This window comes from Syngnathoides biaculeatus, chromosome 13, assembly GCF_019802595.1.
Source record: "Syngnathoides biaculeatus isolate LvHL_M chromosome 13, ASM1980259v1, whole genome shotgun sequence".
In the NCBI taxonomy this organism is placed as follows: domain Eukaryota; kingdom Metazoa; phylum Chordata; class Actinopteri; order Syngnathiformes; family Syngnathidae; genus Syngnathoides; species Syngnathoides biaculeatus.
The window spans coordinates 15,889,064-15,907,880 of NC_084652.1; the positions used below are offsets into that span (position 1 = coordinate 15,889,064).

The following is an 18,817-nucleotide window of genomic DNA, read 5'->3' on the forward strand; positions in this document are numbered from 1 at the left end:
TAGATGTGGTGGAGGGGAGGTTTCGCATGTGCCGAACCAAATGAAATACATCGGGACCAATTGATTTGAATCATTTGGGGGGGCTTTCATAAAGTGTTCCAACCCTACTATATTCATCCATCCTTTTTCCAATCCGCTTATCCACACAAGGGTCACAGGAGTGCCAGAGCCTATCCTAGTCTATGTCTATACATATACAATAGGTATAGTGCTGACTGTAGTATTTGCAAATGTATGCTGGTGAGGTTGTGTGTATGTGTTTGTGACTGCCCTGTATTTTTCCAAGTCTATGGTTCAAAATGTGTGTGTTTTCGTGTGTGTGTGTGTGTGTGTGTGCAAGCATTCATTTATGATTCATAATTTTTCTGTATGTGAAAATGGTTGTCTGTGTGTACATGAGCCTTATTTTCTCTACTCTGCATACAATTTTTTTTTCCAACCTTTGTATGGACATATGTGCACTGCCATTTACACATGTGAATATATGGCCGCACACACCCGTGTGTGTAATGTCCTATATCATGCACACTGGCGCGTGTGCCATTTCAGACATATAAAACTGGACCCGCCGGCTGTCGTCTTCGTCTCGTACCTCCACCATCATCATCAGCAGGAGCAGTGTCACATGCATGTGTACACACACACACACACTCGCACCACAATGCAGATAAGAAAGAGGCTCATAAATCAGCCAGATGCGGCTCTATACACTGGCTGATAAATTCTTGGTGTAAAACAAACAGCCTGCATGCAAACTCAGACACATAATAAGATGAAAGGGGGGGTGGGTGGTGGTGAGACCCCTTCTCACATACGCACACACACACATACACACACGCCATCCCCCCGCTATCGTCCAATCAGATGACTCGCTTGTACCCCGGCGTTATCGCAGAAGATGAGGAGTCTCAACAGGAGGTGAAGAGCGAGCGAGGGAGCGGGTGAGGACAAGGTGGGCAGATGGAGAGGGGGAGGACCGGGGGTGAGGAAGGAGTGGGAAGAGGGAGGGGGGGAGTTAAAGGAATGGAGAGGAAAAAGTGACGGAAAACCGGTCGGGGCTTTTTGGATTTTCCCTTCTCTCCAGTTATGGCTGGAAGAGATGCAGGTGTACCAAATGAAGTGGCCGTGTTTAAGGGTTCTGTTCACGGGTTCAGGTTAGAGTTTCAAATTAGGGTTTGGAGCCTAGATTAGGAATCATTTATAGTGAGGTTTGTAGAGACGGGGCTCGGGTTTCCAACAAGGTAAGGGTTTGAAGTTAGGGGTTTCAAGCCAGGGTTTGGTTTTCAACTTAGGGTTATGGTTCCAAGTTCAGGTTTGAAAGTAGGATTTTAAATTCTATGATGTCACTGATGGTGTAGTGGTACACACGCCTCCCTTTGGTGCAGGCAGCGTGAGATTGATTCCTGCTCAGTGATGGTGTCGATATCTGCCCTGTGACTGACTGGCGCCCAGTTCAGAGTGTAGGCTGCCTTTCGCCCGAAGCTAGCTGGGATAGGCTCCAGTTTTCCTGTAACCCTTGTGAGGATAAGCAACTTGGATAATGACGTGAAAAATTCTAAAATTAAATTCTAACTATTTCAAACTATCATCTCAAATTTAGGTTCAGTTTTAGATTATTGGTTCAAGCCTAAATTCTGGTTTCGAAGTCTTGTTTAAGCCTGGGTTAGGGTTTCAAATGAGGGTTCCAAACCTGGGATAGAGCTTTAATTTAGGGTTCCAAATCAAACTACATCTTCAGATCTTGATGGGTCTTCAAACAAGTCAGGGTTTTCAAATTAGGGTTTCAAGCCTGCATTAGGATTTTTATGATCTCAAGGCTGCGTTAAGTTTCAAATTAGGGTTTCCTCCAAAGGCAAGCCTTGAAATTAGGGTTTCAAATCATTCCATCAATTTAGAGTTTAAAGCTAGGATTTTGAATCGGAGTTTTGAGCCTTCCGTATGGTTTCAAACAATTGTCAGTTTTTCAAATTAGGGTTTTGAAGCCAAAAGTAAGAAAGACTGAAAACCTGAGTTAAGCTTTCAAATTGGAGTTTTGAAGCTTCAATTATTCCTCAGATTACTAATTGATGTAGTATTTCACTGCTCTCTTTTTCTCTCTCTCGTAAATGGATGACGGGGTAATCAAGGGAGTCTGGTGTTCAGATGTTCGATCTGACAAGGTACAGCGTTCAGGGCTTGTGGAGGTCTTCCGGGTGCCTCCAGAATGGGTGTGATTATGTGCCCTCATTGACATTCTCCCCTGCAGTGAGGCACTCGCTTCTTTCTCGGCCTGCTCATTTGATTACACGACAGCCTTTATGGACGCACTCACTTTAACATTCACACATGTAGGGCAGCCCACAGGGGGGCGATATAATCCAAACTATCGCACTAACTAGAAGCAAACAGCGCGAAGACCTCCGCCAAGCAAAATTAATCATATGGCTGGTAAATCATTTCCTTTGCAGAAACTATTAGAATGCTGTTGCATTACTACTACTACTTTCAAGATTCGGGTTTATTGATATGGGTTTAAGATTAGGGTGTCAAGCCTTTGGTTGGGTTTGAAGCTGCAATTCAGGTGAGAGTTTCAAGACAAGGTTAGGATTTCCAATTATGCTGTTAAGACAGGGTTAAGGTCTCCAATCAGGATTTCGGTTGAAGATAGTGATAGTTTCTAAATAAGGTTTCAAGCATGTGTTTGGTTCTGAAGCCAATTTTAAGTTTCGAAATTAGGGTTTCATTCCAGGCTTCAGGTTTGAAAATAGGGTTTCATGCCAACGTGTGAGTTTAAAATTTCAGTCTATTGGTTTCAAGATAGGTTTTGTCTTTTAAGATTTAAATTATGGCTTCAAGACTGTATTGTAGTTTCAAATTGGGGTTACAGTTTGAATAAAACTAGGGCTTTAAATTTGGGTTTGAAGCCACGGTTAGTTTGTTTTAAATAAGGGTTAAGTTTCAAAATTAGGGTTTTAATCCCATGTTTAGGATTCAAGATCTGGTATCAAGTCGAGTTTAGAGTTTCAAACAACATTTGAGATTCATAGCCAAGGTTAAGGTTCCAAATGAGGGTTATAAGTCTGGGTTAGGTTTTCAAATTACGGGTGGAACTCTTTTTCTGGTGGTGGTGGTGGTGTGAGTGTGTGTGTGTGTGTGTGTGGGGGGGGATGTTTGTTTGTTTGCTGTTGTCAATGTAGTGATTCACACACCCTGATTAATTTTTTTGTCCCATCCAGACGATGACCCGCTGCAGCCAGTCACCTCGGACGAGACAGTTTCTGTAGGTGGAGCCGTCACGCTGACCTGCCGGGTTGCCGAGAGCGACAATTCGTCACTGCAGTGGTCCAACACGGCACAGCAGACGCTGTACTTTGGCGAGAAGAGAGGTAGGTAACACTTTAGACAGCTCGTGTATGTGACCATCTACATTACGAGTTATGCGTTTTGGAAAATACTCACCCTTGTCGGAATTTTCAAAATGTTTTTAGTGACCTTATTCCTTATCATATTTGCAAATTGGCCATAAAGGTATTGAATACTAGCTACCCGATGTGAACAGCTACGTGTATTACTACACTACCAGTGATGCACTTTTAGAAATGCTCTCCCTGGTTAGAACTTCCAAAATGTGTCTAAACGGCAGATTTCTCATGGTATTGTGAGTTACCCTGAAATTAGTTCCATGCTAGCTACGTAAACTACAAAACATTCTGGATAATATTCACCATCGTTGTTATTTCCAAATGTTTTTATTGGCCTAAAATGCAGATTTCTCAACACATTACTCACCCTGAGTGGAAATTGATGCCAACTATGTGAACCACTTACCGAGGGTGATTTTACCAATGGTGAATTCATGCTGGTTATGTTTTTAGTGACCTTAAACACAATTTTTATTGCAAGTACAATTGATCTCATGCGCCCTGTATGTGAGCTAAGTGAACCACTACACTGCTAAATATTCACCATGATTGGAGTTTCCACTAAGTTATTCAATGCCCTAAAATGTACATTTCTTAACATTAGTGACCCTGAGAGGAAATGGATTCTACATTATCCATGATCCCTTGAGAAAGTATGACCACTTAAAATTCCAATTTCTCATCATATTGTGAGTGAAGTTTATCCCACACCACCAACAGTAAAATGAACTAAGCAGACAATTACATTGCTAAATATTGAGTATGTCTGGGGATTCCAAAAAGTTTTTAATGCTGTAAATTTTAGATTCTTTTTAAACATCCAGTGAAAAACCCACATTGAGAAAAAATTGATACCTTGATGCCAGCTCTGTGAACTACTGAAGGTTTACTGACTTTGGAAAACAATTCCCACCGTTTTAGTGACATAAACTCTTGGTTTATTATTGTATTGTAAGTGTGTTTGAGCTTACACTATCCGCAATTAAATCAGTCACTTACTACAGTTTTTGGAATTTTCAAGAAGCTTGAACTGAAGTAAAGTCTGCTTGCAGGGATAACAAATAAATCCTCCAGAAAAAAAGTTGTTTTCTGGCAAAGTGGCTTGGGGAAAGTGACGGAAAGTTTTCAGAGACGAGCAAACTTTTTCAGTGAGGCGAGAGAGAAAAGTCCAGATGGAGCTTTTTGAAGGCCGCTGGAGAGGAGACAGAAATGAGAAAATGAGCCTCCTCTCCAGCGCGATAGCAGCAAAAGCCTCTCGAGGTTGCTCTCCACTTTGGAGAAAGCTGACGAGCCAAGATGGACACAACTGGAAATGAAGACCGGCAAGAAAGTCCGGTTATAGAAAATAAGCCGTGATACGAAGCGGTTGTGCGAAAATGGGAGGGAAAATGACAGGCGCAGCAGGTGGAGACTGCGAACAGGTGTGGACAAAAAGATGACGCTGTCGTAATTCATCCACACATCTTTTCATTCCATTTGCACGTCACAGTGGAGTGAGATGTTGTAATTTGCTCTCATTACCAATCCCCCCATCCACTCTTTATAATAACTTTTAATATCGCAAACCTTTTCACGCACCGTCTGTCGCTCCTAAATGGGCGCAACAAGTCTGCTTCCTGTCAACTACCTTCACATGCTTAAATAGCCCCAGAGTGCAAGGTGCCAAAGACCTGTTTATTTCTATTTCTAAAGACGGTGTCACTTTGGCAATATGAAATTTTCACGAATTCACGACCATGGATGCACATATTTGTTGAAAACTCTTTTTTTTTTAATGAGAATGTGTGGAATTAGGTCCTGCCCAGCTTGTCTGTGAAATTCAAGCTGCTTAAAACTCTAATTACAAACAAACGCCAGTAGATTGAACTAAATGAAGTAAATGAAGATTGCTACAAAATCGGATCCAAGCATATGAGAAATATGGGTGATGGGTGTTTTTTTTTCAGGAAGTTGAGCTTTCATTATGAAATGTGAGCAAGGGATGGCAGCAAAGTTTTAAAGCTTGAGAAACTTGGTAAAAAAAACACTTGAAATGTGAATACTACTAATAATAAGAATGAATATTTTGAGACCCCAGTAGTGGAAGCGTGAATTGTTGCCAATCAGTGTTCACACCAAACCTCCTCCAACACGGTGCTTTGGCGTCACAGCAAAGTGACGAGAGGGAGGCACAAAAGGACAGGCGCGAGAGGCGAAAACGACGAGTCGCGGCAGACGGGCGAAGCGTGGACGGAGATAAATAACCCGTGACAGGATGATAGATGTTATTTTTTTGGTTGTGTTTTTTTTTTGCCTTTTTAAAGACGTGATTGTGCTGCTTTGATGCTATGAGAGCAAGCATGTCAGGCCGAGCGTAGTTGACTGATGGCGTGGAGTAAAAAAAAAAAAAGAAGTAAAACACGAAAGGTGTCGGCTTTGATTGATCAAAATTGTGATAAGCAAACGAGGTCATAAATCAATCGTTTTAGATGATTGCGGGTTTGACTCATTTCATGGAAGTGAATTGATGGCTGCTTAATGGGCACCACATTTGGATGCAGTTCAAACCAGAAAGAGTTTCAGACACGAGTACCTTTGAGATTAATTTAATTTAGGAGCATGAAATATTAAAGCAATGTTTATCATGAGTAGACCCACAAAAAGTCTCAAGAAACCACTCAAAAAAGAATGCAGTAAGTCAGCCATTTTGACTTTTGTACTGTTTCTTCTTCTTTCTTCTTTTGGCTTGTCCCGTTAGGGGTCGCCAGAGCGTACCATCTTTTCCCATCTTACCCTATCTCGCGCATCTTCTTCTCTAACACCCACTGTCCTCATGTCTTCCCTCACAACATCCATCAACCTTTTCTTTGGTCTTCCTCTCATTCTTTTGCCTGGCAGCTCCATCCTCAGCACCCTACCACCAATATACTCACTCTCTCGCCTCTGGACATGTCCAAACCATCGAAGTCTGCTCTCTCTAACTTTGTCCCCAAAACATCCAACTTTGGCTGTCCCTCTAATGAGCTCATTTCTAATCCAATCCAACCTGCTCACACCGAGCGAGAACCTCAACATTTCTGCTACTTCCAGTTGTGCTTCCTGTTTTCTCTTCAGTGCCGCCGTCTCTAATCCATACATCATGGCCGGCCTCACCACTGTTTTGTAAACTTTGCCCTTTATCCTAGCGGAGACTCTTCTGTCACATAGAACACCAGACACCTTCCGCCAACTGTTCCACCCCCCTTGGAACCGTTTCTTCACTTCTTTACCACACTCTCCATTGCTCTGTATTGTTGACTCCAAATATTTGAAGTCATTCACCCTCACTATCTTTTCTCCCTGAAGCTTCACTCTTCCCCCTTCGCCCATCTCATTCACGCACATATATTCGGTTTTACTTCAGCTAATCTTCAATCCTCTTGTTTACAGTACATGCCTCCATCTTTCTAATTGTTCCTCCGCCTGCTCCCTGCTTTCACTGCATATCACAATATCATGTGTGAACATCATGCTCCAGGGCGATTCCAGTCTCACCTCATCTGTCAGCCTATCCTATCCTAACTTTTGTACTGCTATAAGGAAAAAAGAAAAGAAAAAAATGGAGCCCCTACAGCCAGTTTGACTAAGCAGCATGAAATTTGGTCAGCAGGTCTTTCATGGGTAAGCCCACAAAAAAGTCTGAAAAGAGTGCTCATAATTTTGCTTTTGAAGCTAGCATTTCAAGTAATTTTAGCTTTTTCCAGAGGTTCTCCACTCATTAACTCCAACAGAATTTGTTAAATTATAAATTTAGAACCGCATATACTAGACAGCTTTCTGAAAGTGACATCAGTTCATGGAAGTGAAATGATATCATCTTAATTAGTACCTTTTATCACATTCACTTCAGAGACGTACATATATAAGAGAAAGCGCAGTTCTGCAGCAGCGGCTGCCTCATCATTAATAAATCAAATCGGGATATTAATTGTTGCGGGACAGCCCGGCCCGTCGTTTTTATTATTAAATCTGATGCGGGGATGACGAATAATCGCTGTTTTTCCTCCCACAAAACGCCAAACGCAAACGATCAGCTTGCCATAGCAAATGCTGATATATTTTAAGTCCTTAATTCTCCATCATTTATTTTAAGACCCTTTTAAGGACCTGCTGATAGCCTTGAGGGAATGCGTGGGTGTGGAGCGCCGCTAATAGAAGAGATTAAGAAGGCTCGGAAACAGATGTTATTTTTTTCTTTCTTTCTTTCGTTCTCCCGCCCAATGTTAATGCCAAATTACGAGGACACAACGAGAATTAACAACAAAAAAATGAACACAGAAAATCACAAACGAGACGAACACTTGGAAAAAAGTCCTCCTCTATTCTTTGTTTGTGGCATTGCCCTTTGAAGGAAGATACGAAAATGAAATTATGAAGTGAATTATCCGGAAATAACTTGACATTTTCCACCTTTTATTAAAGCACAGACATTTGTAATTAAAGTGCGATGAGCAGGTGATGTTTACCAAAATGTATAATAATTAAAAGAATTAAAAATAAATCAATCATAATACTACTAATAGTTGTTATTATTAGTAGTAGTTGTATTATTATTGCCGGCGCGGTGGCATGACTCGTTAGAGCGTGTGACTCACTGTTCTCAGGAGCAAAGTTCAAATCGTGACTCCACCTGTGTGGAGTTTGCATGTTCTCCCCATACCTGCATGGGTTTCCTCCGGCCACTCCGGCTTCCCCCCACACCCCAAAAACACGCGTTAATTGGTGAATCTAAATTGCCCTAACGTGTGATTGGGAGTGCGACTATTGTCTGTCTTTTTGTGCCCTGCCATTGGCTGGCAAGCAGTTCAGGGTGTACCCCGCCTCATGCCCATTGTCCACTGGGACAAGCTCCAACACTCCCACGAGCCTTGTGAGGATAAGCGGCTCAGAAAATGGATGTATATATATTATATATACAATAATAAACAATATTACAACATAATAATATATAGTACATATATTTACATATTATTTTCTAATTATAAAAAGTAATATACTTATACATATGATATTTATATAGATATATTTATATTTTATTATATATAATTATAAGTATTATGTAGAATTATTTATTAGCTTACGGCCATGCTACCCTGAGAATGCCTGATCTCGTCAGATCTCGGATGCTAAGTGGTTTTGCCCCTGGTTAGTACTTGGGTGGGAGACAACGCCTGGTAATACCGGGTGCTGTAGGCGTCTCTCCCCAGCTAAATGCACAGGGATTGCGTCAGGAAGGGCATCTGACGTAAAACTGTGGCAAACAAATATGCGTTCATCTGAGATGACACGCTGTGGTGACCCCTAACGGGACAGGCAGAAAGGAAAAGAAGATGTATAATTATTTATTATATAGATTTTTAAAATTTTATTATGCTTTGAGATTTTAATCATGCTAGCTGTGGAGCAAAAAACACAACCTAGCATTATATTACTAGGAAAAAAATCCAACTAAATTGTCACCTGTTGGGTTGCGTTACTAATTCTCAAAGTAGAACTCCTATGCAAAACGCTGTTACATTGCAGAAAAAAAATATTTTGCTAAAAGTGCGTTGCAATGTTATTTACATGATAGCAAAAATTGAGAGTCGAATAGAAAATCTCAATGCTTTTTTGTATTCATGACTTATACTAATTATTGTGGCCATGTAATTAGCTCTAACTCTAGTTAGCATTATGCTGTAATTAACTAGTGCAATTTATATTTTACTGACTTTTTACATAAATCAGCAAGTAACATGCTTATGAATATAATGTGAGTCAAATATTACAAAAAGTAACTTCATTACACAAGTACGCAATATTTATTTGATATTAGCACTTAAACAAACAGTTGACATGAAATTTGTCCAGAATTTGAAAACTGTTAAGAGCATCTTCAAGTTTTTGTGTGTAACTCAGTAAATTAAATGAATTTCATAGGAAGTCCTACAAAATTAAAACCTCCTACTTTGCTCAATTTGATTCACTTGTTTTCGGACTTGCACTTCGATCCATAAAAAACCCCCAAAAACAATCAGACAGGTGAAACTTTGGTCGACAAGTAAAATAGAATTGTTCTTAGTTTGTAAGATCACATGTGCTCTGGAGTTGTTTGGAAATATTTGTTTAAATACCCTTTCTCCATTTCCATATATGTTTTTGTGATTTATAGACCATAGCATTATTACCAGAATTTACTAAAGAAATTCAAAAACAAAAAGTGACATTTTATACTACCTTGAAAAAAAACCTCTCAGTACCACTGTAAGTCAACAAGACAACACAAGCTGTTTTCCAGTCCGATATCACCGCTAAGCTGTTCCGACAAACGGGATACACAATTGGAAATGCAGATCAGTTGTTTTGAATGCAAAAGTACAGCATAAAGGTCACAAGCCTCCCTCATGTTTTGCTAACAAACACCTTTGCGGCGTGAGAAGTTAGGGACATATTGTTTTGCTTGTTTAAAAAGGAACGTAAAGAGAAAAAAAAATCTAAGCAAAATGTACACTACCAAGATCAAAGGTACAAAACAAATTGTCCTTCAGGCTGTTTTGTGGACTTTTACATGATGAAAATTCGCAAAATGTGTTCCCCCTCAAACACAAAATTTGGTGATTAGGGTAGCAAAATCTCCTCTTTAGGGCCCCCTGGAATTCTTTGAAAATGCAGCTCCTGAAGCCAGATATTCTTATAAACATAAAATCTGTTGGGCATGTCTATCATGAGTAGACTCTCCAAAAAGTCTCAAGAACCCATGCTCAAAAAGACTCAGGAAGTCTGCCATTTTGATTTGAAGTGATTATGACAGCAGAATGGGAGGATTCTTAGAAGCACCTCCTGCATTTTTCGGGGAAAAAGTCAGTCCTCCCTCCAAGCAGTCGCATCACTGGGCTTATTTTTAGGAATGCCGAATGTTGTACGGGATTAGCGTAGGCATCATTTATGGGAGGGACAGAGGGGATGTGTGTCCCCCATATCTTCAGAAGATTGTTTTTGTCCCCTGCCGTTTTACCATCTAGCAACTACTGTTTTTATTCCCTTGAAACATTTACTGAAATGATTGTAAGAGATTATACAGTCACTTTAATTGTGAATCCAGCTAGATCTAAGCCATTTTTCCATTGATGCTATTTACCTGCTGTTTTCTTTCTGGAGAAACTCTCGAGTTTGATTTTCACATGACGGTTTAGAGAAGGCATTGTTCTACCACCCACATGATTTCTATCACATTAGCTGACTTGTCACTCTTGGGCAAAATGGCAATGAAGTCATCTGGTGAGATACGCCTCTGACTCATGATGTAAGATTAAAAAAAAAGTTCAGACAATAAACGCAGAAACAGAAACTCTATTAATGTTCGTATTATTAAAACTATTTACGGAATTTGTTGTTTGACTTTACGGCAGCATCGGCTTCGAGGACTGACCCTCGGATGGCCCAATCACGCCGCTTAAATGTTTTAACCACAAATTAAGATGATTTTAAATGCAGTGTGCACTGACAATTTTCTGTGAAATAACTGACTATGACCTCTTGGTATTTAAAAACTTCTAGGCCAGTGCTTTTGGAACATTTTACCCCAATAGCATTTCAAAAACACCACCATAATGGCCACCATTAAAATTGTCTATGTGACCCTCACAGTACAGTACTTATTCCATTTAAGATTGTGAAATTTTGGTTAGAAGTGCACATTTTTTTTTTTTTGTCATTTTGGAATCATTCAAAGACAAACTTGTCTTCGAGAATCTGCCCGCTTGCTGACAAATTGTAAAAACGTATACTAGACCAGTGGTTTTCAAACATTTTTGGCCACGCCCTCCCAACCCCCGCCACTTGAAATTGTCTGGGTGATAGTGTTGAAAATTGGAAATGGAGTGGGAGAGGGGATATTGAAAAAATGTCAGGTGTCGAGCAGCAGGGGGCCTGAAACAATCCGCGCCATCCCTGTCCCTGCATGCCCCCCAGTTTGAAAACCACTGTACTAGACAGACAACCGATAATAAATTGCCAAGAATGATAATTTTCACATTTATGTTCTGGCCGCCCATAGCTATACATTTTGATGCCGCTTGGTAGAATTTGTTGGGTATTTTTGGAAAATTAAGCCCCCAAAGCCAGTTTACCCTGGCAACATGAATTTTCATTTTTGAGTATACATACCAGTCTCAAGAATTTATGTCCAAAGAGGATTTCCAATTTTGGCTTGAAGCAGTCATTTTCAGGTCATTTTATTCCCCAAGATTCCTTCTTGTGCTAAAATTGTGTCTGACACAAAGTTTATGACGCTTGTTAGAACCTTCTGGATTTTTCTTCCTTTCTGCCATTTCGATTTAAAGCGTGTCCTGAACTTAGTGTCATTAAAGGCCATTTCCAGAGGGTCTTCAATGACTAACATCTCCTTGAGATTTTATCTAATCGCTACCAAATGGAAATCTTGTCTACGAGACGGAGAACCAACAACATATTTCTGAGAATTCGAGTTTTCAGCATTGCACGTGGGCGGTGAAATTTAACTCCTCGCGACAGTCGCTGAACTCCAGAAAAATCCAGGTTACATAAAGTGACATGCCACTATCTTTGGCGTCATCGGGGCCACCTCTCGCCACTTCTATGTATAGCACTGTTTATATTTTCATGTTCAGCTCACCGGGCCTGTCAGCAGGCATCACAGGCGGCAACGCGCCTCCGCGCCGTTTAACCAGCTAATGGCTCCCTGACGCTTTACAAAGCGCCGCTGATGTGGACGCGCTCACCTAGTGGGAGGAGAGAGGCATTCAGCTAAAGCACTAAAGTATGCCGTGCTTGTAAATCACTCCATTAAATACACACCTCCTCCGGCCTGGAGAAGGTTCGGCCACTTACAGCGTGGAGCATCCTTAAGTGAAACGTGCTGAAATTGAAGGATTGAGACAAATGTGGAAAGGGGGAAGGGAAAAAAAAAACGTGTATTGATCGACATTGCATCAGTTCTTCTGGCTCTCTGGAGGGTATATTAGCGGAGGCCGACACCACTGGAAGAAGAACAGACAAAAACACTTTGAAAGTGGATACATGAAAGACTTTCTGTACAGTATTTCCACTTTTGGAGCGTAAGTGTGTTGTTTTTCAAGTGTCCTTAAAAATAGCCAAGTGTGTATTGCAAGACGCCAAGAGACTTCAAAGTTACAAAAGCCAATTTATTTTTATTTTTATTTTTTGCAGGTTAAGTGAGCCAACAAATGTGTCACTATGGGATTCACTAATTGGCATGTATTTTTTTTTTTTTTTCTTTTGCCAGCGGCCGCATACAATGTGAATCAATCAATACGGGTGCACTTGTTTTAGCATCCAAGAGTTTGATCGTTTTGGTTTCAGCTCATACGAGCGCATGCATGGTTAGACTGACAACATGAATATAATAACAAAATGCCAGTTATCTATTTGTCAACCTTTGCTTGAAAGGGACGAACTTTAATTGAATTTTGAAGTTTGTTTTTGGCGACCTTAAAGAGAAATTCTCCAAACATATATGCAAAAATACAAAACTGTCTTTGTACTTGTACTTATTTCATCAACATACTGATTTTTTTAAAGCCAACAAGAGGTGAAAGATAAACTGTACAAAATAATATTACAAATTGTCATATTTATGTAGACATAACAATGCTGATATGTGATTGTTTGTTGACTCCGACACTGACGTCAACAGATTCCAAATTATGCTAGAAAGATCAAAAAGCTATTAAACAAAAATATACAAATTAATTTTAAGAAATGACACATTTACAGTATGTAAACATGACACTAAATCAATTTACAGACAAAAAAATATTAATACAAATGTCAGAAGTGAGGCTCACCTCAGAACAATTGAAGGGGTAAAAAAACATCCAGAAAATGAACCGCTTTCATGTTATCTGGGTATACGTATGATTTGCAACTTTTCCCTCCCAAGCCTACGCACGCTTGTTGCTGGTTCGCAAGTCAGAGAGCAACGAATGGCATCGTGCGGCACCCTGGGCAAACGTTGCTTCATCTCACTGCCTTTCATCGATTATGCACACTTGCAAGGTGATGATCATTTTAATTCCGTCTGAAGGTGTGAAGGTGCTGGGGAAGAGAGCCAGACAAGGAGGATTAGGGTGGAAAGGCGGCAGGAGAGAAAAAGGGGACGGAGGTGTGCGTTTAACACGTGTTTGATGAGCCGCAATCAATCGGTGGCCTTTGATGGGACGAGTCGGTTTGATGGAGCAAAGCCTCCGGTCGCTGAACCGAGATCAGTTGGTGAGGATGGAAAGGAAGATGAGGAAGCGGTGAAAGCGGGATGTCCAAAAAGATATCAAGAAAGTGTTATCTGGACTTAAATCCTTCCTATGAACCACACTTTTCAAAATCAACAAGCCTCATTGAAATGAAGGGAAAAAACATTAAGCTGTTCAAGCCCCCCTCCTCCCCCCAAAAAAACGTGGAATATATGATTTGATCAATAAAATAGCACATGTAGTAAAGATGCGTAACGGTGGACGACTGGCTAGCACATGCGCCTCACATTTCTGAGGACCTGGGTTCAAATCTGGTCTCCCGTGTTGAGTTTGCACATTCTCCCTGTGGCTGCATGGATTTTCTCAAGGTACTCCGGTTTCTTCCCACGTTCCAAAAATATGTGTGGTAGGTTAATTGAAGACTCTGATTTGCCTAGAGGTGTACGTGGTTGTTTGTGTGTGCCCTGCAATTGGCCGGCGACCAGTTCCAAGTGTACCCTGCCTCTTGCCTGAAGATAGTTCTGATCAGCCCCAGTATGCCGGCGACCCTCGTGATGATAAGTTGTATGCAAAATAAATAAATGAATGAATATTATAATGACACAATTAAATAGAATGTAAGGATTAAACATTTTGTGCCCCATGATTAATTAAATGCTACTCCTTCTGGTGTGTATGACTTGGTCACTTGTGGGCATTATAATTCAGTAATACAGACATAAACGACAAAAAAGAGTGAGTGACTCAGTGAGCTGCACTAATATTACTGATTTTTTTCATAGAAGATAAATAATATATGACAATGATTAGTGTTATAATCTTTTTACATATGCTCCTGCACCATTTGTGTTCAAATCATTTGCTTGTTTTTGAACTTGCAATTTGTCTCACCTGTATCTCAAGGTACCACTGTATAAAAACTAGGAAGAATTTTATACATCGAATCAGTCAATTGTTATTTTGACCCTTCTTTGTTTCTACAAATGTCTAATCCATTCATTTTCTTTGCTGCTTATCCTCCCAAGGGTTGCGGGGAGGGCTAGACCCTATCCCAGCTGTCAACGGGAAGGAGGCAGAGTACAACCTGAACTGGTTGCTAGCCAATCGCAGGGCACATAGAGACAGACAACAGTCGCACTCAGAATTGTATTTACGGGCAACTTCTCCGATTAATGTTGCATTTTTTTGGGACGTGGAAGGAAACTGGAGTGCCGGGAGAAAACCCACACAGGCATGGGGAGAACATGCAAACTCCACACTGGCAGCGGTGGGATTGAACACTCAGAACTGTGAGGCCAACGCTTTACCAGTTGATTCACCGCGCCGCACGTCTAATATTTAATGATTTAGTTTTCTTAATGAATGTCCATTAAAGCACTTCTAAACACCAGATGGTCTCTTAAGACAAATAGGTGTGACAGGCTCTAATAAATAAATTAGCACTTAATACAAGCATCATTTTGAAACATATAGTACAAAAAGATTCGATTTCTTTATGTCTCATGCTCGATTTTTTTTCATGACCCCTTCCAAAGTGTCTCTCACTGTCTATTTGTCCAAATTTGAAGCATGACAATATTTGCCTTCCTCCTGTGCTTCCCCCTCAATCACAGCAAATAAGACTTTGTGGAGATATTGGGAGTAAAGGGAATATATGTGCTGAGCCTACTGTACTGTGTGTGTGTGTGTGTGTGCGTGTTTCCATAGATTCTTAATCTACAGAAACAACAAAAATGGATCTATCTGCTTTTGCGTCTGAACTCTGCATATATATCCATCCATCCATTTTCTGAGCCCATTATCCTCACAAGTGTTGTGGGAGTGCTGGAGTCTATCTCAGCTGTCATCAAGCAGGAGGCGGGGTACACCCTGAACTGGTTGGCAGCCAATTGCAGGACACACAGAAAGTAACCACTGTTCGCACTCACAATGACACTTCTGGGCAATTTAGAGGCTCTAATGAATGCATGTTTTGGGGATGGGGGAGGAAACCGCAGTGCTCAGAGAAACACCACACAGGCACGAGGAGAACATGCAAACTCCACACAGGCGGGGCCTGGATTTGAACCCCGGTCCTCAGAACTTTGAGGCCAGCGCTTTCCAGCTGCTCCACCGTGTCGCCTAGAACAAAGTATTTTTCTCAAAATTACATGACTTATACTTGGAAAATATATAACTTTTTTTTTCTCAAAAATCATACCATTTTGGGGGTGTCTACATTATAACTGAACAAACAATTGACCAAAATGATAAATGATTCCTTTACACATCATGATTGCGCCCTTATCTATTATAATGTCACTTATGAGAAGCTGTCATTCCACTTGAAGCTGCACGTGTGACAATTCGGCACAGTTTATTTTGAAAAATAGAAAGAAACTAAATAAAAGCCCTGAAATCACTGAAAATGACAAATGTGTGTGATGTCGGGCAACCAGAGCGGAATTAAAAAGAGTGCAAAGTCCAGGGGCACACAAATTGTGTTCGCGTGCGCGCGCGAGTGTGTGTACGTATGCGTCTGAGGCCTACTCATGAAGACAAATGTAGTGACCTTGCAGAGTGATAAGGCATGAAGATAGAGTAGTGTTGGATATAAAAACAGTGTGTGTCTGAGTGTGTGTATGTCAAGTACACATAGTGAAACAGACAAAAGTGCATCTTCATATGAACTGAATAAGTGAAGTGGATATAAATGGTGTAAATATTTTTAAAAAAGGTGAGAAAGAAATGATACTTTGGCTCTTTTTTTTTCTTGCATTTCTACGACTAAAAAAATATAACGTAAAAAAAACCCACACACAGACAGGCTGTGACATTTTTAAATGTCAGTGGTGCTGCAAAGAGTTTCCCCGAGTAAATCTCCATGCTCACTCTCCAAAGTGATGAAAACTTCTTTGGTAAAAATATTGTAGGTGACCTTTGATGACGTCATTCTCTGTCAACGAATCGCATTTTTGCTCAGAGAAACCAGGTTTGGAGATGAGTGGTTAAAAAGTGGTATCGGTTGATCTGGGTGAGGGTGTCAAATTTAAGTATCAAAGCTATACAAGGGGTTTTTGTGCCAAGATCAGGGTTTCAAATTAAGGTTTAAATCAGGAATATGGTTTCAAACCAGGGTTACGGTTTCAAGTAAAGGTTGGTGTTTTAAAAATTAGTTCCAAGACACGTTTTGGGTTTGAAGTTGCCGGTTCATGCCAGGATTAGCTTTTCAAATTAGAGTTAAGAGTTTTAAATAGGCGACATGGTGGATCAACTGGAAACCGCAGGCCTCACAGTTATGAGGTCGCAGGTTCAATCCCGGAACTCCCTGTGTGAAGTTTACATGTTCTACCCGTGCCAGCGTGGGTTTCCTCCGGGCATTCCGGTTTCCTCCCACATCCCAAAAACATGCAACATTAATTGCAGACTTTAAATTGCCCCTAGGTGTGATTGTGAGTGCGACTGTTTGTCTCCATGTGCCCTGTGATTGGCTGGCAACCAGTTCAGAGTGTACCCTGCCTCCTGCCCTTTGACAGCTGGGATAGGATCCAGCACTCCCTGCAACCCTTGTGAGGATAAGCGGCTAAGACAATGGATGGATGGATAAGAGTTTTAAATAGAGTTAGGGTTCCATGCAAATGGCAATGATTCAAGCAAGGTCTTTGGTTTCAAATTGGGATTACAGTTTTAAATTAGGGTTTCCAAGATATGATTTGAAGGTTAGGGTACCAAAGTATAGTCTCAAATCTGGTTTAGATTTCCACTTTGGGTTTTGACCATAGGTTGGAATTTCAGATTAGAGTTTCAAGACAGGGTTAGGGTTTCTAGTCAGATCTTCAGGCAGGTTTTTTGTTCCAAACGGGGGTTGGGTTTCAAAATTGGATTTCAAAACAGGGTTATGGTTCAATTATATTGTTTCATGGTAGGTTTACAGTTTTAAAAGATTCTTGTGGTTTCATGCAAGATTACGGTTTTAAAGATTAAGGTTTTGATTTAAAGCTTGAAGACACAGTTAGTGTTTCAAATGAATATTTCAAGCCATGGTTGGTTTTGTAAATAGGGTTTTAAGGCAGGGTGAAGGTTTCCAATTAGTAAAAGCACTTTTTGAGTTCCATAATGTTATGTGTTTCATTTAAGTAAGTACTAGCATGTTACCTGTACAATGTTATAGAGGAAAATGCTTGTATTGAACCTTATAAACATCAATTGATCAGATTTATATTTCATCTGGTACAGTTTGGGAACCACGTGGTCTTTTCTATTCCATTTTTTTTTCCCCCAAACGTCTTTGCGCTGCTACCAGGTGCCCAAACGTGACAGACAAGACCAGACGCAAACACGACAGTAAAATAGGACACACTAGCAGATTATTAGCATGTTAGCGGTGCCGGATTAATTCCCTTTGGCGACATTGCCTTGTGACAAGTGTGACGCTGCTTTGAAAACAACAACAACAAAATGACAAGTGAAAAAAAAAGCGGCGGAATAGTTAAGGCACTGATCCCGACTTCTTCTTCTTCTTCTTCATGTCATCTCGGCCTCTCTCAAGCGCTGCCGAGCTAATGCCCTGCCGCTGCCAAACGCTAGCTGCCTGTCACATCAGCCGCCGACTGCACGTCAACAAACACGTTGTCACGGCGACGTCAAAGGGAGCTTTCATGTGGAAACCCGACAACAACAACAACAACACTGTTACTGCGCACTGTTTTTTTTTTTTCTTCCTTTCTAACCAGGAGGCTTGTGTATCCGAGGCCTGCTGTTTATGGGAGACAGACGGACGGCGAGATGGGAAGCGAGGGAGACAGAGAGAGAGTATATACCGATAGAAACACAGGGAGGGAGACGGTTAAATGGGTTGAGAGACAGGCAAACAGACAGACGGATACAGTATATATAGAGTCAGACAGATAGACACAGACTAGGCAGAGAGACAGCTATTGCTAGGGACTGACTGACACAATGTCAACTTAAGTTGATTTTAATCACAAGTCTCAAAGGGCTTCACAGGCCTACAGCTGACAAAGATCGCCGACATTCCCTGATCTCACCCCCCAGCCGGTCAAAGAAAAACGTAAAAACTAATTTGGGGAGAAAATAAGAAACCTGGAGAAGGATGGACAGCTGCAATGGATGTCGAGTGGGCATAGACAGATCATAAGGGAGACAGGTAGAAATAAAGAAAGCCCAATACAA

The 18,817-nt window shown here is 40.9% G+C and overlaps 1 protein-coding gene across 2 annotated transcripts in view; it reads left to right on the forward strand.

Moving 5' to 3' along the window:
- Positions 1 to 18,817, forward strand: part of cadm3 (cell adhesion molecule 3) — a 126,751-nt gene that overhangs the window by 64,879 nt on the left and 43,055 nt on the right. For both annotated transcript variants that reach the window (XM_061839860.1, XM_061839861.1), the window contains one exon: positions 3,216 to 3,365. In XM_061839860.1, coding sequence (XP_061695844.1) covers positions 3,216 to 3,365 — 150 coding nt within the window. The remainder of the gene's footprint in view (positions 1 to 3,215; positions 3,366 to 18,817) is intronic.